At 43.1% G+C, this 24806-nt stretch overlaps 1 protein-coding gene across 3 annotated transcripts in view; it reads right to left on the bottom strand.

Moving 5' to 3' along the window:
• The window catches only part of LOC139552178 (ceramide transfer protein-like), a 33134-nt gene extending 11504 nt beyond the window's left edge, over positions 1 to 21630 (bottom strand). Inside the window, exons 1-4 of one of the 3 annotated variants that reach the window (XM_071363626.1) lie at positions 20981 to 21630; positions 17946 to 18080; positions 5378 to 5494; positions 2395 to 2476 (exon numbers count right to left, since the gene is read on the bottom strand). In XM_071363626.1, the coding sequence (XP_071219727.1) occupies positions 2395 to 2476; positions 5378 to 5494; positions 17946 to 18080; positions 20981 to 21097 (451 nt within the window). In that variant the 5' untranslated portion in view covers positions 21098 to 21630. Of the gene's footprint in view, positions 1 to 2394; positions 2477 to 5377; positions 5495 to 12765; positions 12911 to 17945; positions 18081 to 20980 lie in introns of those variants that run through there. The other 2 variants (XM_071363628.1, XM_071363629.1) reach the window with 2 other exon arrangements.
• Positions 21631 to 24806: the final 3176 nt, after the last annotated feature.

The following is a 24806-nucleotide window of genomic DNA, read 5'->3' as shown; positions in this document are numbered from 1 at the left end:
GAAAGGAGAGAGCGAGGAAAGGAGGGAGGGAGAGGAGAAAGCCTTCCGCATGCTTCGGTTCAGCTGGCGCCCATCCTAGGCGAACCCAACGAGTGTGCTCGCATACTCGCTTAAGACCTTCGCTTGAAAAACGAGAAAAAAAGCTACAAAAGTTTCATTTTTCCATCTTGAGATGTTGTAGCCAGTATACACTTCCTCAAAATAGTCTGAATTCATCTAAAATAATCCAAGAAATCTGTCATAAATTTTTGCGCAATTTTACATGAAGATGTTTGGTGTAGTATTTCTCAAGGGGAAAAATGTGCATGAAAACATTCGTCTCTAATTGACAAACACTTAATTGAAGAATCCCTACGGTTGACCAACCACCGATGAAGGGGCATAGACTTCGGCTACCGACTTCGGCATGCCTCGACACAAAATGTGTGCGCGAACAGCTGAAAAAAACCCTTGAAGACCAAAACGTCACAAAATGTCATAATATACACGCAACCTGTTTCGGATGGGAAGCATGGGGATGCCTTAAAGGGATACTTCGGGATTTTGAGAATGATGCCCTTTTTTCTTCTTCCCCAGAGTCAGACGAACTCGGCGGATACCATTTGTATGTCTTTGCGTGCAGCTGGAAGGAAGTCGCTAGCCAGCACTAGTGCAACTGCTAACTAGCGTTAGCACGCTAGCAGATACCCATAGACTTCCAGTCATTGTGCGGGCTTTGGCTGGCGAAACTACCTCCAACTTCCTTTATACTGGACTCATTGTCAAAATCCTCAAGTATCCCTTTAAGGGTGGAGTGGCTACTCTGCCTTCAAAGACAAATTCAGCATTATGTTCTGAAGCGTTAGTGTCTGACACCACATTCAAACACAATGTTCACTATTTAAATATGTTCATTACATGCTCATAGGACAAGGTCTACTATTTGTTCTGCTGTGTTCTGGGCTCTCACAAACACCCTTTCCTTCACACTATCTGCAACCTCACAACTAGGCTTGGGCGGTATACCGTAAATCGGGGTATTTAGAAAAAGCCACGGGATGGTTTTTCAAAACCGTCCAAACTATTTGATGTTTTTCAATAAAATGTGAATATATGTAGCAATTTTTAAAAAGTTTACACCTGCAGTCAACTTGCGCAATACGTTAGGAGATAAAAACATATTGCTTTCTTCATTTCACTGGTCACATTATGAAGGTTGCTGTAGTTCCCCAGAACAGTCAAGCCAGTCACGTGTTTGTTTGTAAATAGCACAACGGGAGACTGCGGGAGCTGGTGAGTCCGTAGTGTTCTATCTATCGGCGAGTCTCTGTTGAGCGGTGCACATGAGGTGATGAAGTTACGCTTGTATGCAAGTCACTAGTAAAATGTTTGCTATCAGATATCTTAAAATGGCTTTTTGCCAAAGAGCTCTGGATGAGTTGTCTGTAGAGTTGCCATTTTCCCCTGTGCTTCCTACTAGCGTTTTTTCCCCTCCTCCGTTCTTCTCCCCTCTGCTTCATGTACACATGCTGCTCGTCCTTCAGAAAAGCATGCATCACAACTTTGTTCACTTGCACAATTTCTCTCGTTCACTTCCGCTTGTAAATGTCCACACTTGCCGAAAATGACATTTGGTAGCTACTAGCTAAGCTTGTATAACTTTGAGCTGAATTTGCCTGTCTTTGGAATTAGTTTGTTTGTTTTCACTTGTTAGCATTTAGCTAACAGTGGATGTGATTTCACTATTAGTTTGTGCTCATTTTGTTAGCATTCTGGTAATCGAGGCACAATGGGCTTTTATTGCATTTTTAGCACCCCCTTGTGTGCTATGCCAGTAATACCGTAAATCCCACCAAAGCCTTCACAACCCTTACCATTGCGTAAGCAAATCCCTCCCTAGAAGATAGCCTCAGACTGTCAGAGTGAGGAATCCATTCTGTCTATTATTGTCCTCCCACTCGTACACTCCTCCACATCTTGCCTCTCCCCCACCCCTCCTCTCTATCCTACACTCTATGCTAATCCATCCACAACTCCCTCTTTCGCCCTCCCTCTTCCTCCTCCCCTCGCTCTCTCCCCCCTCCTCCTCCTCCCTGATGAGTAACAGGACCTAATTCCAGAAGGATCAGAGCGTCTGTGGAAACAATTATAAACTGGATCAGTGATGCAGCGCCCTGTACAACCTATTACTGCGTGTGTGTCAGTGAGAACCCCTCCCTGGGAACTTTATCCTTTAACACCGGAGTGTAAACAATAGGTGCCACTCATTATCTGACCTGCTTTCAACGGTGAGAACAGAAAATGACAAGTCTGGATAAAGCGCGCGCACACACACACACACACACACACACTAGATTAAGGGCACTGTGCTAAATGGTAGTAGAACACACAGTATCTGGTTTAGTATAGGTAAACTTGCCATTAAACACACTGCTGCTGGAGGGACTAGTGATGTCCTCTGGATGACTCCACTGTCTATCCTCCCCTCTCTTAGACTCTGATAGAAACACACACAGGTAAAACACACACACAACTGTAACAGGGAGTGAGTGCTAGGTTGATACGAAATGAATGAACCAACTAAACCATCTACACTGAACCAAAATATAAACGCAACATGTAAAAGTGTTGGTCTCATGTTTCATGAGCTGAAATAAAAAGTTCTCCATACGCACAAAACGCTTCTCATTGCTCTAAAATGTGCACAAATTTGTTTACATCCCTGTTAGTGAGCATTTCTACGTTGCCAAGATAATCCATCCACCTGACAGGTGTGGCATATCAAGAAGCAGATTAAATAGCATGATCATTACACAGGTGCACCTTGTGCTGGGGACAATAAAAGGCCACAAAAATGTTTCCTGTTTTGCCACAAAACATTGCCAAATGTCTCATGTTTTGAAGGGGCATGCAAATGGCATGCTGAATGCAGGAATGTCCACCAGAGCGGTTGCCAGATAATTGAATGTTAATTTCTCTACCATAAGCCGCCTCCAACATCGTTTTAGAGAATTTGGCAGTACTTCCAACCGGCCTCACATCGCAGACTACGTATATGGAGACGTGTGGGCGTGGGTGAGCGGTCTGCTGATGTCAACGTTGTGAACATAACCCCACTGCCACCATGGGCACTATGGTGTAGGCAGGCATAAGCTACAGACAACGAACACAATTGCATTTTATCGATGGCAATTTGAATGCACAGAAATACCGTGACGAGATCCTGAGGCCCGTTGTCGTGCCATTCATCTGCTGCCATCGCCTCATGTTTTAGCCCGATAATGCACAGCCCCAGACCTGACAACCCTGTCCAACTTTTTAGAGTACCAGACGTGTGCGGCAAATTGGAGATTCATGTGCTTAGACAAACATTATGGATCACACGTGGTTCAGTTCAGTCCTCTGAAAAGGTATTTACAAAACAGAAATAAAAGATCCATACTGCTAAGTACAGGACATATAAAATAAATAAATGTTGTGGAATTAGCACAGATTGTATGTTTATTCCATTACATGTACAGTATAGAAAAGGAGATAATTTTCTATAACGTTTTTCTTAGCACATGCCCCCAAGTTTCGTCTCTATAGTAGAAGAATGCTTGTCACCTCTCAAACAGGGCCAGTTCTCAAGTATTGGCTTTTTAGACACGGTTCCTAATCAACACTAAAAGCAAATCATTTTGAAAACATACAAACAAATGATCGCGTCGACACAGACCGCAAACTGGCTACACAAAGCTTAAGTAGGCTACTGCAAAGGGAATCTGAACGCTGTTCGCTAGAAGAGTCCGCTGTTTCAGCCGATGTAAAAGGTACCTATTGGATTTCTTTGCAGCGCAAACATCATTTCAGATTTTCGAAATTGAAAAAATCTCAAATCTGGTGCAAAGGCATTTTAGAAGCATTGCCTCTATAGCTAATACCGGACACTCATTCACTCTTCATCGCGCAGTCTTCTAAACTCCAGACTCCATTTAATGCCAAGATGTTTAGATTATACTGTAACGACCCTGGGTTTATAACCGCGGATATCGACTCTGCCGCACGAACATGCTTTTGCATGGGCTAGAAGCCCAATTGGGGCTAGAAGGTCGAGGGTTCGAGACCTGCTCCCTGCCTGTTTCATTACAATACTTTTATAATGCTTTTTGTGACGTGGATCATAATTAGTTAGTCTATCAGGTTGGGTGATCTTCGTAATGTTACGTGGAAAATACAACTAATGGGATGCAGAATTAAATGCATCACACTCGCACAGATGCGAACAGTTCATTTTCCTATTTGCATTTCATTTCTTTCACTAGCAAATGTGAGTGAACTGCTGGCACTTTAGAGCCCACCGAATGGCCATCTTATGTTCGCTAACGTTAGCTTGAAACAATTAGTGTATACCTTACCACAACACACAGAGTCGAAAAGGGATTTGTCCATGTGTTTAGGTACAGCTGACAGTCGGCAAACTCAGCAACACAACAAACAGGAGGAAGGGCAGACACGGGGTAGCTACGTTGAATAATTATGTACTAATCTCCATGTCGGTTGGCACAAACTCCGTACATCTGCGTGTTGCAACTCGAGAATCGGATGTCAGATTTACTCAGTGGATTTATTTTTTATTCAAATGTTTTACATTTTAAAAAAACTAATCAGGCCTTATTCATTTCTGCGTACTTTTAACTCGGATCTCATACCTGCGTATATGTACAGAGAATTGCGTAGTTGGTACGCAAAATGCGTGCATGTTGGCAGGTCTGCAGGCCCATGACACAAGGATCTGTACACAATTCCTGGAAGCTGAAAATCTCCCAGTTCTTCCATAGCCTGCATACTCACCACCAGACATGTCACCCATTAATAATGTTTGGGATGCTCTGGATTGACGTGTACGACAGCGTGTTCCAGTTTCCGCAAATATCCAGCTACTTCGCACAGCCATTGAAGAGGAGTGGGACAACATTCCACAATCAACAGCCTGATCAACTCTATGTGAAGGAGGTGTGTCGTGCTGCATGAGGTAAATGGTGGTCACACCAGATACTGACCACCCCCCCCCTACTTTAGCAAAATGTATTTTTAAGGTTTCTGTGACCAACAGATGCATATCTGTATTCCCAGTCATGTGAAATCCATAGATTAGGGCCTAATGAATTTATTTCAATTGACTAATTTCCTCATATGAACTGTAACTCAGTAAAATCTTTGAAATATTGTTGCGGTTATATTTTTGTTCAGTATATGTACCACATCCCTGATCGGACTGTGTGCAACCATGACCTACATGATATCTTATTACCTGGCACTCATAGGTAGACATTAGATGTGACGATAAGAAACATGCAGCCAAGGTAAAACAAAGACATTGAACACTCCAGTGTGTGTGTATTATTAGAAGTCTTACCCTGTGTAGTTCGATGGAGTTGATCCATTGGTGTCTGTGTTCTGGGTCTGTGGCCCTCAGGTACCACACGCTGTCGTTAACACTGACGTCCAGCCTGCACTCGTCAAACTCATGGGGCTGAGGGAGTGAGAGAGATACGAAGGGAGGGAAAAACTGTCAAATGTACAGCAACAAAACACTTAAATATTGCACAGGCCATAGTACTGGGAATAACATAAAACAGCAAGAATACTTCTTTGCGATTCACACGGGACAGTGAAGCTGTACGGGTTTGTAGCTTATATAGCAGGCCATTGAAAGAAAGAGGAAAAAGGCAGAGAGAGAAATCAGAGTTCAAAATCAGAACATCCTCCATTTTATGAGGCAGGCGAGAGACAAATGGGCTTTTGAAGTAGCCGATCAGCAGAAGTGAACAGACCCCTAATGTCTCTCCAGTGGCCTTCCTCTCCCTATTGCTCAAATCTGAGAAACTGATGTGCTGGCACTGCCTCTCTCACTCTGTGGCGTTTATGAGCCGTTTCAGGCCCTCTGAAGGACGCATCTGCAGTGAGAGTCTAGGAGCCAAACGCTAAATCACAAACCAGGGCTAATCACAGCCAGAGGACTGGGTGTGTGTGTGTGGGGGTGGGGTTTGGTCAAGGGCAGTTTAGGACAGCGAGCGATAGAGTGTAAGGTAAATGTCCACATCACCAAGCTACAACATAAGATGGCTCCTTCATTTACCCCTAAAACCTGTCTAAATTCTGAACGTCAGACATTAGGCTAATTAAAAGTGGTTTTATAAATCGTGTTCTGTAATTCATTCATTAGTAGAAATCTTCATGCCTCAATCCCACATAAATTGTAAAGACTGACAGTAGGCTCAGACATTCTTGGAGAGCTATGGCAAAAAACATTTATTTGGGGGTGAACTAATGTTAAGCCCCTCCAGACTAGTACCTCGTAAGATGGTCAATTTATTTTACAACACCCCACTTCCAATACCACACCTCACACTGGCAGATATAATGGAATGAGAGAGTGTGTGCATCACAGCAGAACGGGACTATTTTAGTGAGTTGGCAGAGTCATTCTAGCCCAGCCAGCATCAGCTCTATAGAATGGGGGCTCAGTGGAAGAGTCTAATTTAGCTGTGCTGAAACCTGGACGGGAGAGAGGACAGGACCAGATGCTCAGTTTGGGTGAGAAATAACGTAATAGTAAATGGCATACAAAACACACGTTCAATGTTGCTGTCCATTACTGAAGTTAACTTCTGCAGAACGTCAATCTCCTGTCTTCGTGTTGCTCAGTAGCCTCAGCCCCACGTCACACACCAACTGACACTCAGTGACTGATTGACTATTAGCCAAACCTCGTCTGTGAACAATTTATCTTGACTTTCAGCATGCTTATAGAGAAGGGCACTCAACGTGTACTGCACTGACACAAATGACTGATGATTGGCTGAAAAAAATTGATCAGATTGTGTGAGCTGTAATGTTAGCCGTTGATATTATTGACCATAGTCTGTTATTGGAAAAACTTAAGTGTTATGGCCTTACATCCTCTATCATATCATGGGTTGAGAGCCATCTATCCAATAGAACACAGAGGGTCTTCTTTAATGGAAGCTTCTCTAATGTAAAACATGTAAAGTGTGGTATTCTGCAAGGCAGCAGTCTTGGTCCTTTATTGTTCTCTATTTTTACTAATAATCTACCACTAGCCTGTGTGTTTGAGGGGAGAGGAGAAGGGGTCTCTAGGCTAGGGTGGTATCCAGATTTTCACATCATCATACCGTCTTGCTCTCATCCCGGGATTTATGGTATTACCGGTTTAGCACACATGGGGCCTCAAAAGACACAAAAAAGCCAATTGGCCATCTATTACCAGAATGTTAACAAAATTGGCACAAGTAATAATGAATTTCCATGGAGGCTGCTAGCTAAATATGCTAACGAGCGCAAATGAAAATAAACAAATGGCAAAGACAGGCAATCCAGCTCATAAAGTTATACATCAAATCAAAGTGTATTTGTCACGTGCGCCGAGTACAACAGACCTTACAGTGAAATGCTTACCTACAGGCTCTAACCAATAGTGCAAAAAAGGTATTAGGTGAACAAGAGGTAAGTAAAGAAATAAAACAACAGTAAAAAGACAGGCTATATACAGTAGCGAGGCTATAAAAGTAGCGAGGCTACATACAGACACTGGTTAGTCAGGCTGATTGAGGTAGTATGTACATGTAGATATGGTTAAAGTGACTATGCATATATATATATGCATCGGTAGCTCTTATTATATATATAAGAGCTACCGAATGTTATTTTTGGTGAGTTTGGACATTTACAAGTGAACGTGAACGAGAGACATTGTGTTTATCTGAAGGAAGAAGAGTACTAGCTCTGGAGTCTGGACTCGCTAGGGCAACCTTTATTTAACTAGGCAAGTCAGTTAAGAACAAATTCTTATTTACAATGACGGCCTACACCGGCCAAACCCTAACCAGGACGACGCTGGGCCAATTGTGCGCCGCCCTATGGGACTCCCGATCACAGCCAGGTTGTGATACAGCCCGGGATCGAACCAGGGTCTGTAGTGACGCTTCTAGCACCGCGATGCAGTGCCTTAGACCGCTGCGCCACTCGGGAGCCTGCATGCTCTGTTCGGAGAAGACGGGGGAGGAGGGTAAGGAAATCAAAAATATAGCAGTGGCAGCTGTACCGATAACTCATCCAAAAGGGTTTCGAATTCTCAAACATGAAAGTTAACACATTATGATGCCACGTCCCCTTAATAATTCAGATACTTGCTTAGATAACTAGCAAGTTAAACTTAGGGGTCGCGTTAAGGCAGAATTCTTAGTTTTTTCTCGTAGGAAAAAAAAGTTTAAAAAGCATAAGTAAAGCGTTTTGTACTCCAGCGTTTTGTACACACAGAACTAAAATGCTTCTTGTAATTTCTGCTCGGCATCGGACTGATTTTGTGCCTCAGTTGCACTTCTCCACTCGGATGAGAATTCACGAACAGGCATATCAGCAGACAGCGCTCTGACTTAAGCAAGATTAACTTTAAGCAAAACATTAGGAAATGTATATTGGTCTACATTATTTCTACGATAAACATTAGAAATATGATGGCCATGCATCGTTTTGAAAAGAAAAAAAAAGACCCTACTTTTTCAATTGTAAGCTCATTTACTTGTGTGGCTGCCAGCCAAATGTGTTGCACTAATGTATTTTCTGAAGGAAAACTATAGTTGTACTTCCCTGATCACTCTATTGGAAAAAAACACAACAAAAAAACACTTGACTTTCAATATAAAACGCGACCCCTGTCAATACACAGATGGACTCATCTGCTCCTGCTTCTTCCCGTTGTGCTATTTACAAACAAACGCGACTGGCTCAACTGTTCTGGGGAACTACGGTAAGCTTCATAATGTAAACTAATGTGACAGGTGAAATGAAGAACGCAATCGCCGAACGTATTGCACAAGTTGACTGCAAGTATTTACTTAAAAAGTAGCTACAAACATGAAAATGTACTGAAAAACAACAAAATAGTTTCAACGGTATTAAAAAAAACATCCCGTGGCTATTTTCAAATATCCCGGAAGACGATATTCTGCCCAAGCCTACTCTAGGGTGCTAGGAATGGGAGACGATGGTGAGAGGGCTCCTTGGAATGGTCTGCCGGGCGTGGGTAAACTGGGAGGGTATACTGGGAAACAGGGTTAAAAGAAACACCCATTCCTCTGGAGAGGCAAAGAGTGGATCTCTTTGGACATACACACGCGAGTGAATACTTAGTTCCACTCTCCTCCAATGTTCTCTTTAAAGTTCTGTCTGAAGCATGTAGGGAGGAGTCCAGAAACTTCTAAAGGACAGGTTTTAGGCTGAGGCCTCTTTCACGCCTCTCTTTCCCAAGACAAACTCCCCATTGTGCTTTTGAAGCGGCCGGCCCAACCTGTTTTTAACATGCGATTGCATTTAGAATTGTTGCACAATGACTGGGCTTCGAATAAGAACACTTTTCACTCCAGCAGCATCCAGCTGTTTGAGAGCTGCACTGTCCGACAGGTGATCTTATTCAGCTCACGGACTACTAGGTTCTGTAACATATGCTGTGCGCGTGTGATAAAGAATTTACATGATAAACTAACAAAACGCATCAATTCCACTCAATTATGCAAATGATCCTATAGACCAATAAGCAATGTCTTTTTGGCGTCTAACTGATTAACAGTAAACCGTTAACATCCCTAAGAGAAACCAATCTAAACAATTGTAGCCCACCACATATCTACATATATAAACAAGACTTCCAGCATTTCACAGACAGTATTACTGCGGCGTATACAACAACACTGAGCATAAATCTGTGTTCTGGTACAAAAACTCTAATCCTAAAAGGGTAGATGGTTGGGGTCACTGGGGAAAGGAGACTATAATGGAAGAGACTGATCTAGTTGAATGAGAGGGAGCAGGATAGGACAGGACGGGAGAGAGCAGGATAGGACAGGATGGGAGAGAGCAGGACAGGACGGGAGAGAGCAGGACAGGGCAGGACGGGAGAGAGCAGGACAGGGCAGGACGGGAGAGAGCAGGACAGGACGGGAGAGAGCAGGACAGGACGGGAGAGAGCAGGACAGGACGGGAGAGAGCAGGACAGGACAGGACGGGAGAGAGCAGGACAGGACGGGAGAGAGCAGGACAGGGCAGGACGGGAGAGAGCAGGATAGGGCAGGACAGGAGAGAGCAGGACAGGGCAGGACGGGAGAGAGCAGGACAGGGCAGGACGGGAGAGAGCAGGACAGGGCAGGACGGGAGAGAGCAGGATAGGACGGGAGAGAGCAGGACAGGGCAGGACGGGAGAGAGCAGGATAGGGCAGGACAGGAGAGAGCAGGACAGGGCAGGACGGGAGAGAGCAGGACAGGGCAGGACGGGAGAGAGCAGGATAGGACAGCGGGCCAGAGACGACGACTCGTCTCCTGTGATATCAAGCAACAGGATGTCATGCGAACTAGACCAGAGGAAGAGACCAATTTCCTGTTTCAACTAACACTTTCTAACACTTTCAACACCTCCCCCTATAGCCTGTCTTTTGTTCCGGCTCTCTGTCTCGCACTCTTTTCTTCCATCCTACCCTCCAATCTCTCTTAGTAAACCCTTGAAAATCAACACTGATTGCCCCTGCCCCTTCTATTCCTCCCCATCACCCCATCTCCCTCAAACTACAATATCACTGAATAAACCACAGATTCAGCCATTCATTGGACAGATTAAACCCATCAAAGAGCTTCCTTCTGCAATAGCAACATAAATAGGCTGAAGGGTTTGAGGTGGGCAGAGAGATGACTTCTGAATTTGCACACATTGACATTTCTCAATTCTCTTGACCTCTGCTTTGCCATCCTTCCTCAGAGTATCACTGCCAATGGCCTTGGTTTGATCAAATATGCAGAGAGAGTCAGAAGGGGGAGATGGATGTATAGAGAGAGGGGGAAGGGAAAAAAAGGTAGAGTGCGAAGCAGAAGAGAGAGAAAGAAAAAGAACATGAGAGAACGAGAGAAAGAGGATGTGGAGAGGTAGAACGAGAAAGAAGGAAAGAAAGTACATGATAGAAAAATTATGTCCGAAAAAATAATGAAAGAGAAGGAAAGAACATGAGCACGATAGAAAGAACGAGAAGATAGCGAAAGAGGGAGAGAAGGAAAGAAAGAACGTGAGAGGAAGAGAACGTAAGAGAGAGAAAGAGAACCAAAGAACATACGAGAGAGAGAGAAAGAACGAGAGAGAGAGAGAACGAACGAGGGAACGAGAGAGAAAGAACCAGAGAAAGAGAGATTGAACCAATCAACAGACCCTCCCCGTTGTGTGGTCTGTCTCCAAGCCCCTGAGGGGAGCAGAGAGGAGAGCTGAAGCTAAATCTGGAGCTAATAATGGATGCTAGTGGCTTTGAGTGGCGAGGCTAAAGGCCAGGTCTACTACTTTAGGGCTCTAGGCTACTCTCCAGCCTTTTGAACTGAGGAATTGATCCTTAAAGGGAAAGGGGGATACCTAGTCAGTTGGATAAGTGAATTCCTTCAACTGAAATGTGTCTTCCGCATTTAACCCAACCCCTCTGAATCAGAGGTGCGGGGGGCTGCCTTAAAATCGACAACCTTGTCTTCGGCGCCCGGGGAACAGTGGGTTAACTGCCTTGCTCAGGGGCAGAATTACATTTTTACCTTGTCAGCTCGGGGATTCGATCCAGCAACCTTTCGGTTACTGGCCCAACGCTCCTTCAAGCAAGGCTACCTAAAGTGTCCTTTTGTTGTTATCTTAAGCAGGGTAAACTAACTCCTAAAACACAAACAAATTGTATTCCCCATTGTCCTGAGAAAACAAATGGACCCTATTAATTCCTGGACCACTCAAATGAAAAATAAAATAGGCCAAAGTCGCAGAACATCCAGCCAGTAGCTGCATATTACGGTATTATTATGCAATGTTAGTTGAATGGCTGTAATATTTACATGGATACTATTTTCACGTTTGCTTTTCTAGTAAGGCTATGAAAAGCGAGAGTGACAATAGAAAAGATGCTTTCCTTCAAATTTATCCTCAATGTCGAACGGACGGAATGTGTGTGTGTGTGCGCCAAGACAGCAGGCTAAAGTGGGCTTGAGCAACTCCGGTTTCAGTTCTAACAGAAACTGGTTGACCAACACAAACACTGGCTCTGTTCAGTCGTTTGTATGCACTGGCTAAAGGAGTCAGCATGCTTCAGTATGCAAGCAAAAGTGCTTGCATACTCCCTTAAAAGACATTCGCTTCAAAAACCTGAAAAAAAAGAGGCAATAGTACGTTTTGTCTATTGTGAGACGCCGTAGCCAGTACAAACTTCCTCAAAATAGTCAATGACAAATTTCAGATTTCTTGAGTTTTGACGTTGTTTTGCCGAGATCTTAGTTGGACAATTTTACAAGACGTTTGGTGTAAAATGTGCACGAAAATGAACGACAAAGACTTTACTGAAGAATTCTTACTGTTGACTAATCACAGACGAATGGGCATAGGGTTCGGCTACCGACTTCAGCTTGCCTCAAGAAGAAATATCATGATACATGCAGACACCTTAAGCAGTGGCCTGACAATGAGCAGTCACGTTTTAATAGCATTCAACTGAACGTCTAAATCCCCACTGAATGAGAGAGAGGAATATAGGAGAGAGAGAGAGAGAAAATGGGAGTGAAAAGAATGAGAGAGAAAAAAAATGACGAGAGCGAGAATTAGACAACTGCCCATGCTGCAGATCCACAAGGATCTGTGCTGCTTGACCACTCAACCGATATACTGGCTCAAATCTCTGATTTACCACACACACACCGGAGAGGGGATAAAAAAGCTAGGCTTACACGGCTCATTGAATCGGTGCAGAGCAGCAGCGGAGAAAGCAGACAGACCCATTGTCAGCCCCCTCTATGATTTTCTCCCTCTTTCCCTGGGTCGTTTCTTCTTTGTTTTCTCTGCTTCCCTCAGGGAACGGACACACACTGCACGATGCGATGTCATCTGAAGCGGAACCCTGTGACCTCTCTCTCTCACACACACATCTACCTCAGTGTCTTTGTGACATGATAACACGTCTATTAACACTGACAGGGAAGTAAAGCCACATTTCTGCATGTCCTAACCTGACTGGTGACAATCACTGAGCACTGGAGAATGACAATGTGTGTGTGTGTGTGTGTATATATATATTTTGCCTGCCGAACCAGCAGACATCTTCCACTTCAGTGAGCGTGACAGAGACACAGACACACTGTGTAACAGGAGAGTGTGGACCTTCTTTGGGAGTCACTCAGTGATTTCAAGGCAAGGGGAGTACGCCAGAGCCACATGCAGAGTAGCAAGGGCTGATATTATATACACATAAAGGAGAGACGTATATAGAAAGGGACATGCATACAGGGAGGCCCGAGCGAGAAAAACCCGGTGTATTCCAGACTAAATGGAATCAGTTCAATTGAATAGAGCTGAGAGCAGTAGATCGTATTCGATCCAGGTCACAATAACTGGGAACCCAATTGTCCTGACTGCCAATCGTCCTCCACTGCCTAGCTGGCGAGTAGGGCTCAGCCCATTTAGTCGACTGGTTAAAAACGTTATGGTCGACCGAGATTTCTTTAGTCGAGCAGTCGCAATTATTATTATTATTTTTCTCCCCATGGTGCACAGTTTTTTTTTCATTGCACCCACAATGCTCGCGAGCATCCGCGTAGCCAGGCGGTAAAATAGAACTTGGTTCTATTTGTGATGCTCGAGGCTCTGCAAGTCCCGCTTCTCCCATAGGTTTTTAGGAGGATATACCCACGTGGGTGATTGAAAGATGAACTGAGGTCCACACTCCAGTCCAGTTGGTGGTGGTAATGCATCTTAAAGTTGGTTGTCAACCCCCATATAAAGTCCAAAAAAGAAGAAGCCTGGAGGAAAGATTACTAGAAAACAAACTTGGTTTACCGTTTTATCTGTGGATTAATTGTCAGAGAAGAGGACCTTTTATATCCCAGGACAAATTAGCTAGCAACAGCAAGCTAGTTGGATAAATTACCATAACTGTTTAATGCTTTTCAATCTGTCCCCAAATTAATATAGTTGGTTCGGAGTTTGTTTTGATATTTCAACCTGCATGTCCTGATCAGTTGGGTCTGGTGTGGGTGGACAAAACCCACATGCTCGCGATGACACACACGAGCGAGTGGTCTGGTCAGCATGTAAGATGTGACACTGAAATGATCTAATATCATTTTATAACTAAATTGATTTCTCCTGCGTTTAATTTGTATTTATTTAACAAGGCAAGTCAGTTATGAACAAATTTTTATTTACAATGACGGCCTACTCCGGTCAAACCCGGACGACGCTGGGCCAATTGTGCGCCGCCCTATGGGACTCCCAATCACGGCCAGTTGTGATAAAGCCTGGATTCGAACCAAGGTGTCTGTAGTGACGCCTCTAGCACTGAGATGCAGTGCGCCTTAGACCGCTGCATCCATGTGTTAACTATTTAACTGTACTAGAATGCTTAAAAGGCTGCAAAAAAAAATGTATATCGGTACCGTTTCTTTTTGTCAAGGAAAATATCAGATATCGGCCAAAAATGTCATATCGGTGCATTAGTCTGAATACTTATGTAAATGTGATATTTCAGTATTACATAAAGATTTTTTTTTTAATCTAACAGCACCTGTTTGTCACATAATATGCACACAGCTCTCGCTCCTATACCCTCCTTTTTCTTGACCTCCTTATTTCTATTATTACAATTATTATAATGATATTCATTATAATCATCAGTGATGTCGTTATCATTAGTAGGCTTGGTATAGTATCCTTGTATAACCACCATCGAGCTGTAGGCCTGTTTAGTCTTAATACCATAACTTACTTAGGCCTATATTTCAATATATAGGCTACTGTATCAATCAATCATTCGTTCATGCCGTCACACAGCATACAAGACCTTCATGCTTCGAAATGCAATCAGGCATTTTAGTTTCAAAATTAAATAAAGAGAGCTTTGAATAATTAGCCTAAACAATTAATAAACAGAAATTCATGAATGCAATCGTTTTTAGTCTGCTGTAATAAAGGTGTTATCATTTTTAGTTTCGTTAGAACAGACTCTCTCCTACACTTATTTATTTAGTGCAGTTTACACTGTTACAAATGGTCAGAATTAAAAAAAATATATATTGTAATCTAACAGCAACTGTTTGGCACACAATACTCACGCAACGCTTGCTCCTATACCCTCCTTTTTCTTGATCCCCAGTAGTACCACAACTAAGTAAAACGTCTCACACATCTGACGTCCCCTTTCCCTCCTGAGCAACCAGTAAACATCGCCCGCTTTGAGTTTCTTTCACGTCTTCTACATCCATTTTGCTGTCACTTGTTACTGTGTTCGGAGTTTGGTTATAACCAATTTATTGATGTGATTATGATAGGCTATACGTCAAGGCCCTATTGGTCACATGCATGCGAGGCATACATATCACGTGAAGAGAGCAAGGGTTGAGGGAATGGTTTTCCTAAACAAATGACGGATTTTGGTAACATAACCTTTCAGTCAGAAACAAGTAAGAAACTAAATGACTGAAATGTTGAGCTCCAGCACAAACACTTGCTGTGGTGCTTTTTTGATGCAGTAAGGAGGAGAGCGAGACAACGTGCGCCAACCACACAGGCCCTCGCTGTCATTTTCTTTTTAACAGTGTGACTATCGGGCTCTTTCTTGAGTCATTTGTGCATCTTAGTTATTTAATATCTCAGTATGCTTAAAGCATCAGACAAGCTCAGTGCATACATATGTAGTTGATTTTATTCAAACACATTGGGTCTGTCTGTCTATATGGGAAAAATAAGGTTAAACATTTTTTGTCGGGGACAGCCCTACTGGCGAGTGTCTCTCTCACACACTCACACAAACATTTTACATTCTAATCATATTGTGTCTGAGCCAGGGGGCATATTTTGTTTTGTTTGTTTCCATTGTTGATTTCTTATGATCAAATGGAAGCTTCCGTTATGGAAAGTTTGCTCCCCAGGTCTGGAACATGGACTAAATGACACACACAGTGGAAGTTAATATTTACAGTGGTAGAGAATGGATGAAGCTGAATAAATACCGACTGAATGGATTGACCACTCTGACCAGCCCGGGAACAGTCACTCATTCATCCTGCTGTGTGTGTGTGTGTGTGTGTGTGTACACACGGTGGTGGGATATGATAATGTGCTTGGCAAACCACTGAGCTGCCAGTTACAGGACAGTGACGGTTCACAGGGTTCAAAGCCCTGAGGAATCAGTCTTCAACGTTCATCAGTTACCATGACAACCTGACCTTTGAACCCACCCTTTTTTCTCATTCGTGTCATCATCCTGCTATGGTCAGTGGATGACATGACCGGATTGGTAAAAGCTATGATAGCTTTCCCCCTTGCCTTGATCAAATAGTGTTAGATCTACTCTAGACGACACCCGCAGAGTGGTTGTTTTGCCGGTGTCGGAGGTGGAACTGCGTTAGAGCTGTCAGATCCACAAGTGGCTCCCGGTGTTATACCTAAAGTGGACATTGCCATTGGCTGCACGGGGTTGCATTAAGAGAAATCCCATTTCCCCTCGTTTACAAGTCCGAACACTGGAATGTGAGATGTAATCTACACCTCAATTAGACTGATAGAAAATCCTCATTATTTCGTTGAACGATTTTCAATCTTCGCATCATTATTTCTATAGGCCTATAGTCGTCACTTTCTCGTTCTTAACTTCTGAGGCAAGTGGGACGGGTGTAGCTTCGTGACAATCACAAGAGCAGCTGCTCATCAATTTGACAGCTCCAACGCAGTTAAACCTCCGACACTACCAAAACATCAGCTATGCTCGTGTCGGCTATATCCGGTTAACGCTCGATCTGATTGAATCTAGGCCTTAGATCAGTGATTACTTCAAGGAAGGGAGGAAGGAAGGATGCATTGTGAAAGGATCTGAGTAGGTCTGAGTAGGGCTTAAGTTTATCCCAGCTCAGAGTGTTGTGTTGAAACCAGCAGTCACCTGACAAGCTACTTACCCTCCAGCACTAAGTCGCAATCAGGAGTTGTGTGTTGTTTTTGTTTTTAAATGAAAACAGTTTCTTCTGTTCAGTCATACACTCAGCTATAGCTCTGCGCCCGGTTCCCCAAGGGCATCTTAAGTTGAAGTTAATCTTTAGAACCATATGATTCTAACAATGAACTTGAGCCATAAGATGCTTTTGGTAGCTAGTTTCTCTCAGTTGATTAGGAGGGCACATTTTGGATCCAAGGCACATCTCAGATTCCATGTCAAATGTATGCCGTTGTCCATAGCTGATCCCTCACTAGCTTGTTACACTGTCCATAAAATACCACTTCCAGATCATTCACATACCCACTAATTCAACTGGAGTCAGAAATCAACAAGAGCTCAGAAGTATGTGCTGAATTGTGATCTTGCATGTCAGGTCATTCTCTGACCCAAACACACTTCCACACGCCGCACTGTGCCCTGCTGTGTGTGTGTTGACTTGGCAGGCAGCTTGAGTCAGGAGATACCACTGTGCCCCTAATCTTTGCTCGGCTTGCTCCATCCCTACACCTTGGAACATTGCCATTTTGTGCTAGCCAGGTCCAGATCTGTTGGCCAATGTCCCAAAGCCAGACCATTCCTCAGAATGTTGTTATGCCATAAAACGACAGAATTTGTCTTGTAGGTTTGAGCTCGGACATCTACTCACAAGGAGGACAGCCTTGCTGACATACAGGGACCCTCTACAGCTGTTCCCTATTGCTCTCTTCGTAACAGTGTATATCAGAAACCATGAATAGTAACGTGGTACAGTATTACCTATTATATGTACTCAGGGACAAAAGCCTTGTTGAGGCAGAGGGAACCTCTACAGGCAAACTGTCTCTGTCATCGGACAGTTTTTTTAAAAGGTCAGCGTAGAACCCTGCTAGGGGGCCCGCCTCAGTTTGGGAATCACTGGTCTATAGAACAGGGTAGCATACTCACAGTGATTACAGCCTTGCTGAGACACAGGGACCCTCTGCAGCCGAACTCTCTCTCGTCCTGAGACTTGTAGTAGCTCAGAGTGTTGTTCTTCAGGACCACCCAGCGATCCTGCCAGCCATGGATGTAGTTAGTCCACTGAAGGGAGAGGAGAACGTAAAATAAAAATAAAAAAGTTACCTCACTATGAGGGAGGAATTTACCTCACTATGAGGGAGGGATTTACAAAGTGATAATGAGGATGCGCACGATAGTCTGGGACACATTAGTTGGCTACAACAGTAACACTGACAATTCAAGCAATCTGAAAAGAAAAAACACACTAAATGAGACATTTGAATTGGATGAAAACAACCATTTCAAGTCACACAACGGGTAGGTGATGAAACACTAGGAAGGGAGAGTCGTGATTAGGATAGCCAGTGTGACACACAAACCGTAAACTTACTGTGCTTTGAGCTCACTGGCTAAGTCTAACATCCACATTCATATCCAATTCTTGACAAAATGTTTCGATGCAATCTTCTACTGTGGCAACAATCTGAGGTAACAATCTGTGGCAAGCACTCACGCACAATCTCTTTCTCTCACACACACGGCTGTATAAAAACAAGAGAATATAAGGAATGTAATGTTCATCCATCTAAAACTCATGTATCATGTGTAAGGGGCTCACTATGACCGCGCAGGTGAGTTTAGCATGACGACGTGCAATAATCTCCCAAGCCATAGAAATAGAATGAATAGAACGGGCATCCCCATTCAAGTCAATGATGGCATAATGGGAAGACTGACAGCCATTGTTATGTGCACCGATACTAGGCTAGGTCTAAAATATACAGATTAAGACCACGTAATAATTCCACGCAGCAGCTTTAGAAAATAAATACATTTATTGGACCTTTATTGATAACTACTAGCAACGTTGCTAACTAGCAACGCTGGTACCAGTTTTGCAGAGTTATGGTATATTAGAATCCCATTGTCATCTTTCAACTAGCCCATAGGAGCAAAGCAGGAAGTAAAAGCAGAAAGTGCACCCATCATTCTGAGCTGTAATTTGTTGAAGCAACTCAAACTACATAAAATGCACTATACAAAAATATAAAAATACAATTTCAAAGATTTTACAGTTCATAAGGAAATCAGTCAATTGAAATAAATTCATTACGCCCTAATCTATGGATTTCAGACGACTGGGAATACAGATATGCATCTGTTGGTCATATATACACCTTTAAAAAAAGTTAGGGGTGTCGATCAGAAAACCAGTCAGTATCTAGTGTGACCACCATTTGCCTCATGCTGCAAGACACATCTCCTTCGCATAGAGTTGATCAGACTGTTGATTGTGGCCTGTGGAATGTTGTCCCTCTCCTCCTCAATGGATACTGGATATTAGCGGGAACTGGAACACGCTGTCGTACATGTCAATCCAGAGCATCCCAAACATGCTCCATGGGTGACATGTCTGGTGAGTATGCAGGCCATGGAAGAACCGTGGCAATTTTCAGCTTCCAGGAATTGTGTACAGATCCTTGCGACATGGGCCGTGCATTATCACGCTAAAACATGAGGTGATGGCAGCGGATTAATGGCACAACAATGGGCCTCAGGATCTCGTCACAGTATCTCTGTGCATTCAAATTGCCATCGATAAAATGCAATTGTTTTCCTTGTCCGTAGCTTATGCCTGCCCATACCATAACCCCAGCATGGGGCACTCTGTTCACAATGTTGACATCAGCAAACCGCTCGCCCACACGATGCCATACACGCTGTCTGCCATCTGCCCGGTACAGTTGAAACTGGGATTCATTGGTGAAGAGCACACTTCTCCAGTGGCCAACGAAGGTGAGCATTTACCCTCTGAAGTTGGTTACGACGCCGAACTGCAGTCAGGTCAAGACCCTGGTGAGGACGACGAGAACCAGATGAACTTCCCTGAGACTGTGTCTGACAGTTTGTGCAGTAATTCTTTGTTTGTGCAAACCCACAGTTATATTAGCTGTCTGGGTGGCTGGTCTCAGACCATCCCGCAGGTGAAGAAGCCGGATGTGGAGGTCTTGGGCTGGCGTTGTTATACATGGTCCGTGGTTGTGAGGCCGGTTGGACGTACTGCCAAATTCTCTAAAATGACGTTGGAGGCAGCTTATGGTTGAGAAATTAACATTCAATTATCTGGCAACAGATCTGGTGGACATTCCTGCAGTCAGCATACCAATTGTACACTCCCTGAAAACATGAGACATCTTGTGGCATTGTGTTGTGTGACAAAACTATACATTTTAGAGTGGCCTTTTATTGCCCCCCAGCACAAGGTGCACCTGTGTATTGATCATGCTATTAAATCAGCTTATTACCATACCACACCTGTCAGGTGAATGGATTATCTTGGCAACGGAGAAATGCTCACTAACAGGAATATAAACAAATTTGTGCAAAACATTTCATTGAAATAAGCTTTTGTGCGTATGGAACATTTCTGGGATCTTTTATTTCAACTCATGAAACATGGGACCAACACTTTACATGCCGCGTTTATATTTTGGTTCAGTATACAATCCATTGCATGAGCCACATTAGTTAGCATAATTTGAATGAACATTCTACATTACCATGGAAATACCAGGCAGCCATTGCAAGTGTACCCATAAGTTTATCAGTCAAAATGTCAGGATTCGAGATTCCAAACGCGTTTTATTAATTACATTTTTATGCTCTCAACATGCTTGGGTTAGTAGGTCAGGCATACAATCTCTTTAGAATGACAACCCCACACAGCTTTCAATTAGATCAATCAGGCAATAACTGATTCTATAAAGCTTAGTTAGCTATTGAAAAGCTTTCATGTAACACCTTTCAGCGGTTACATTCGCCCACAGTTGGCTCTGAGCTGCGGGGGAAACCAACACTGCTTCGTTGAACTAGCCCACATCCGTACTGGCGAAGTACCCTCAAATTATCAACCTGTTTAATTTTTGTATCTTATGAAGAGTGGGAGTGAGCCAAAAAACCAGCTTAGACGTTAAAGTTACCTTGCTGATGATTCCACCAAGCTCGGCGATACCAACAACTGGCTGCCCGACTCCCGATTCCGACGTCTCCACATCTTCATCGGAACCCGAAGAATTCCAGCTCTGGTTATCCGACATTGTTGTTTAACTAGCTATCTTGCTCAAAGCTAACGTTATCTGACAGTCAATAGAATAAATACAGATATCAAAAAAATGAAAGTCAAATAATGACAGCGCAATATCATCCGCGTGACACCTCGGTGTTAGGAAAGACACATATAGCTATAAAAATGGCCTAAATAATTATTTCACCGCTAGTGTTCCGTCAAAATGTGCTCTTCACCTGGCAGGCTCAGTGACAGTATTTCTCACCAGACTGTAACGTCAGATTAGCTGAGGTGTTGCACAGGACTGGAGCTCGCAATGAATCGCACCCGCCCCTTTATGTTACTTCTTCTAGCGGCAAACGATCCAGTTTGAAATATTCAAAACACGAGTAGCTCGTTTAAATAAAGAATGTCGATCTTCTAACTGATTTGGTAATGTAATCCCTACTTTACTACGACAAAAAAACGCTCTATACCAGTAGATATGTATTTATATTGCGGCTGACAGCTCTACCAAGCACCATGCACACGCCTGTAGAATTCGAGTGGAGAGCGTGTTAGGGCTTGGGTAGAAGGGGCGCTGGCTGCTGGGGTGACGTCACTTAAACTATTCCCGAAAAATAAAGCAAGCCCCTCCTTCGTGTACAACATATAGTAATTATTATTATTATTTATTTTTTCTCACATTTATTTAACCAGGTAGGCCAGTTGAGAACAAATTCTCATTTAAAACTGCGACCTGGCCAAGATAAAGCAAAGCAGTGCGACAAAAAACAACAACACAGGCTCAACAAAAGTACAGTCAATTACACTATAGAAAAATCTATATACAGTGTGTGCAAATGGTGTAAGGATAATAAATAGGCCATAGTAGCGAAGTAATTACAATTTAGCAAATCAACACTGGAATGATAGATGTGCAGATGATGATGTGCAAGTAGACATACTGGTGTGCAAAAGAGGAACAAAGTAAATAAAAACAATATGGGGATGAGGTAGGTAGTTGGAAGGGCTATTTACAAATCAAATCAAATGTTATTTGTCACATACACATGGTTAGCAGATGTTATTGCGAGTGTAGCGAAATGCTTGTGCTTCTAGTTCCGACCATGCAGTAATATCTAACAAGTAATCTAACCTAACAATTTCACAACAACTACCTTATACACACAAGTGTAAAGGAATGAATAAGAATATGTACATAAAAATATATGATGAGTGATGGCCGAACGGCATAGGCAAGATGCAGTAGATGGTATGCAGTAGACTGTATAGAGTACAGTATATACATATGAGATGAGTAATGTAGGGTATGTAAACATTATAGAAAGTGGCATTGTTTAAAGTGGCTAGTGAAACATTTATTACATCAATTTTTCCATTATTAAAGTGGCTAGAGTTGAGTCATTGTGTTGGCAGCAGACACTCAATGGGCTATGTACAGCTGCAGTGATCAATAGATATGGCCTAAATAGCATGGCATATCATGTCATTGACTATATATGCATTATTTCTCATTCACATGCCATGCTCCTTTGATCTTATGTGTCTATTATAGGACAGACAAACAAACATATCTGCCAAGAGGTCTGGATTTTCATGGCACAGGTGGGAATGACTATCCCAGAGGGTCCCCTGATCAAGGGTCAAGCCCTAGTTAGCTATTTGCTATCATCTCAATGAACAAACAGGTTTTGTAAATTAAAATGTCACTTGAGATCAGTATGTCCTGGTGTGAATGGAACAGTACACCACTATTTGTTGATGACAGTAGATTAGTGTGTATGTGTTTCAGAAACAACCCATTAGAACAGACCCACTGAGGAAACTTACACCTACCTGTATAATATCTGTGTTGTCATATAAGTGGGAAAATAGTGATTTATGTGGCCTAGTAATCAATCAACCAGTCACATTTATTTATAAAGCTTTTTTTTACATCAGCAGATGTCACAATGTGCTTATACAGAAACCCAGCCTAAAACCCCAAACAGCAAGCAATGCAGATGTAGAAGCACACACACACACACACACACACACACACACACACACACACACACACACACACACACACACACACACACACACACACACACACACACACACACACACACACACACACACACACACACACACACAAATAGCCTACCCACCGACAACATCCCTTACTCAATTCTTAAAGCCCCCCCTCTAACCGTCAATGACATCCCCAAAGCCCCAACTTCATTCATCTTCTTGTCGCACCCCCTCCCTCTCTGTCCCTCCCTCACTCCACCAGTCATATTAGTAAGAACACATGAGCTGACTCAAAGGAGATTTTTAAGTATAAGTCACAGTCATGTGACAATCCATGCTCGCTCGGCTGGGCTGCTCTCCCTGTCACACACACACATGCCTGAGTGATATACCTGTCCTTATTCTCTCCTCCAGTCTGAGATGAGATGGCCTATGCTATGCTATGATTTCCAGAATGGCTCAGCTAGATGGGTCCCTCTGATTCTATTCTACTTAGAACCATATGTATATCACAGTGGTATATCACAGTGGTATGCAGCCAAGTGTGTGTACGTGTTTGTGTTTAAATTAGCCATAAACACTGATCTAGGGTCAGTTTTGTGGATTTAAAATGGGCATTTAGAGAGGGTGAACTGATCCTAGTTCTGAGCCTGAGGGCATTCTCCACTACTAGCAGGTCACCATGTAACTGTGTCATGGGTTCCATGGCTCTGACTTGGAGCTCAGTGCGATCATGAGACCCGTGAGAGGAAACCACAAGACCTCCCTTTGCTGAACACACACACACACACACACACACACACACACACACACACACACACACACACACACACACACACACACACACACACACACACACACACACACACACACACACACACACACACACACACACACCTCTGTTAGCCAAACAACAATACCATCCCTCTTCACAGGAAGCAGCAGATTACCTCCAGCTCTGTGGATTCCAGGCAAAGCTCAGCATAAATTAGCAACGTTAGTGTTATTATACTTATGTGGATAACTCACGTCAGAGAGTTTGGTAAAATGCAAGCATAATCACAGTGGTAGTAAAAGTACCCAATTGTCATACTTGAGTAAAAGTAAAGATATGTTACAGTTTATTTCAATTTCTAAGATGCATTGGTCAAAACTGCAAAACTATATATTTGAAGCACATGTTTTCAAACGCTAACACACTGTTTCCAAAACTGTTAAAAACACATTCAAAACAGAATGATGGAAAATGTCGTGCATTTCTGCAGTAACCAGATTGAAACATATAGAAAATCATTCCGAACGCAGCTGATTGCAATTTCAGCTGAAAACCTTACCTGTCCTGTTTTAAGTCTCATTACCATACAGACAAAAGAGGACGGCTTCGGAATGATTTAGTTTGGAAACATGGATCAAGGAAGACAGGTTGTTGGGGAAAGAAGAGTGGCAGGGAGAGGGAGAATGCGTGGAGGACAAAGGAGAGGAAGACCAAGAGCGGTGGTCACTGATGAGATAAGGGCCACAATTATTGACCATGTTGTAAACCATGGTCTCTCTTTGAGAGAGGCCGGTTTAAGGGTGCAACCAAATCTGCAGCAGTCAAAAGTTAGTATTTTCTGGCAAAACAACAGGTGAGATGTGCATCCTTCAAAGATAATTGAACTACATATTACAGTACAATACAGTATGTTCACATTTGTACATGTACTGACATTTTGAAATATATT

The sequence above is a fragment of the Salvelinus alpinus genome, chromosome 24 (genome assembly GCF_045679555.1).
Source record: "Salvelinus alpinus chromosome 24, SLU_Salpinus.1, whole genome shotgun sequence".
In the NCBI taxonomy this organism is placed as follows: domain Eukaryota; kingdom Metazoa; phylum Chordata; class Actinopteri; order Salmoniformes; family Salmonidae; genus Salvelinus; species Salvelinus alpinus.
This window is presented reverse-complemented; position numbering and strand designations above follow the sequence as displayed.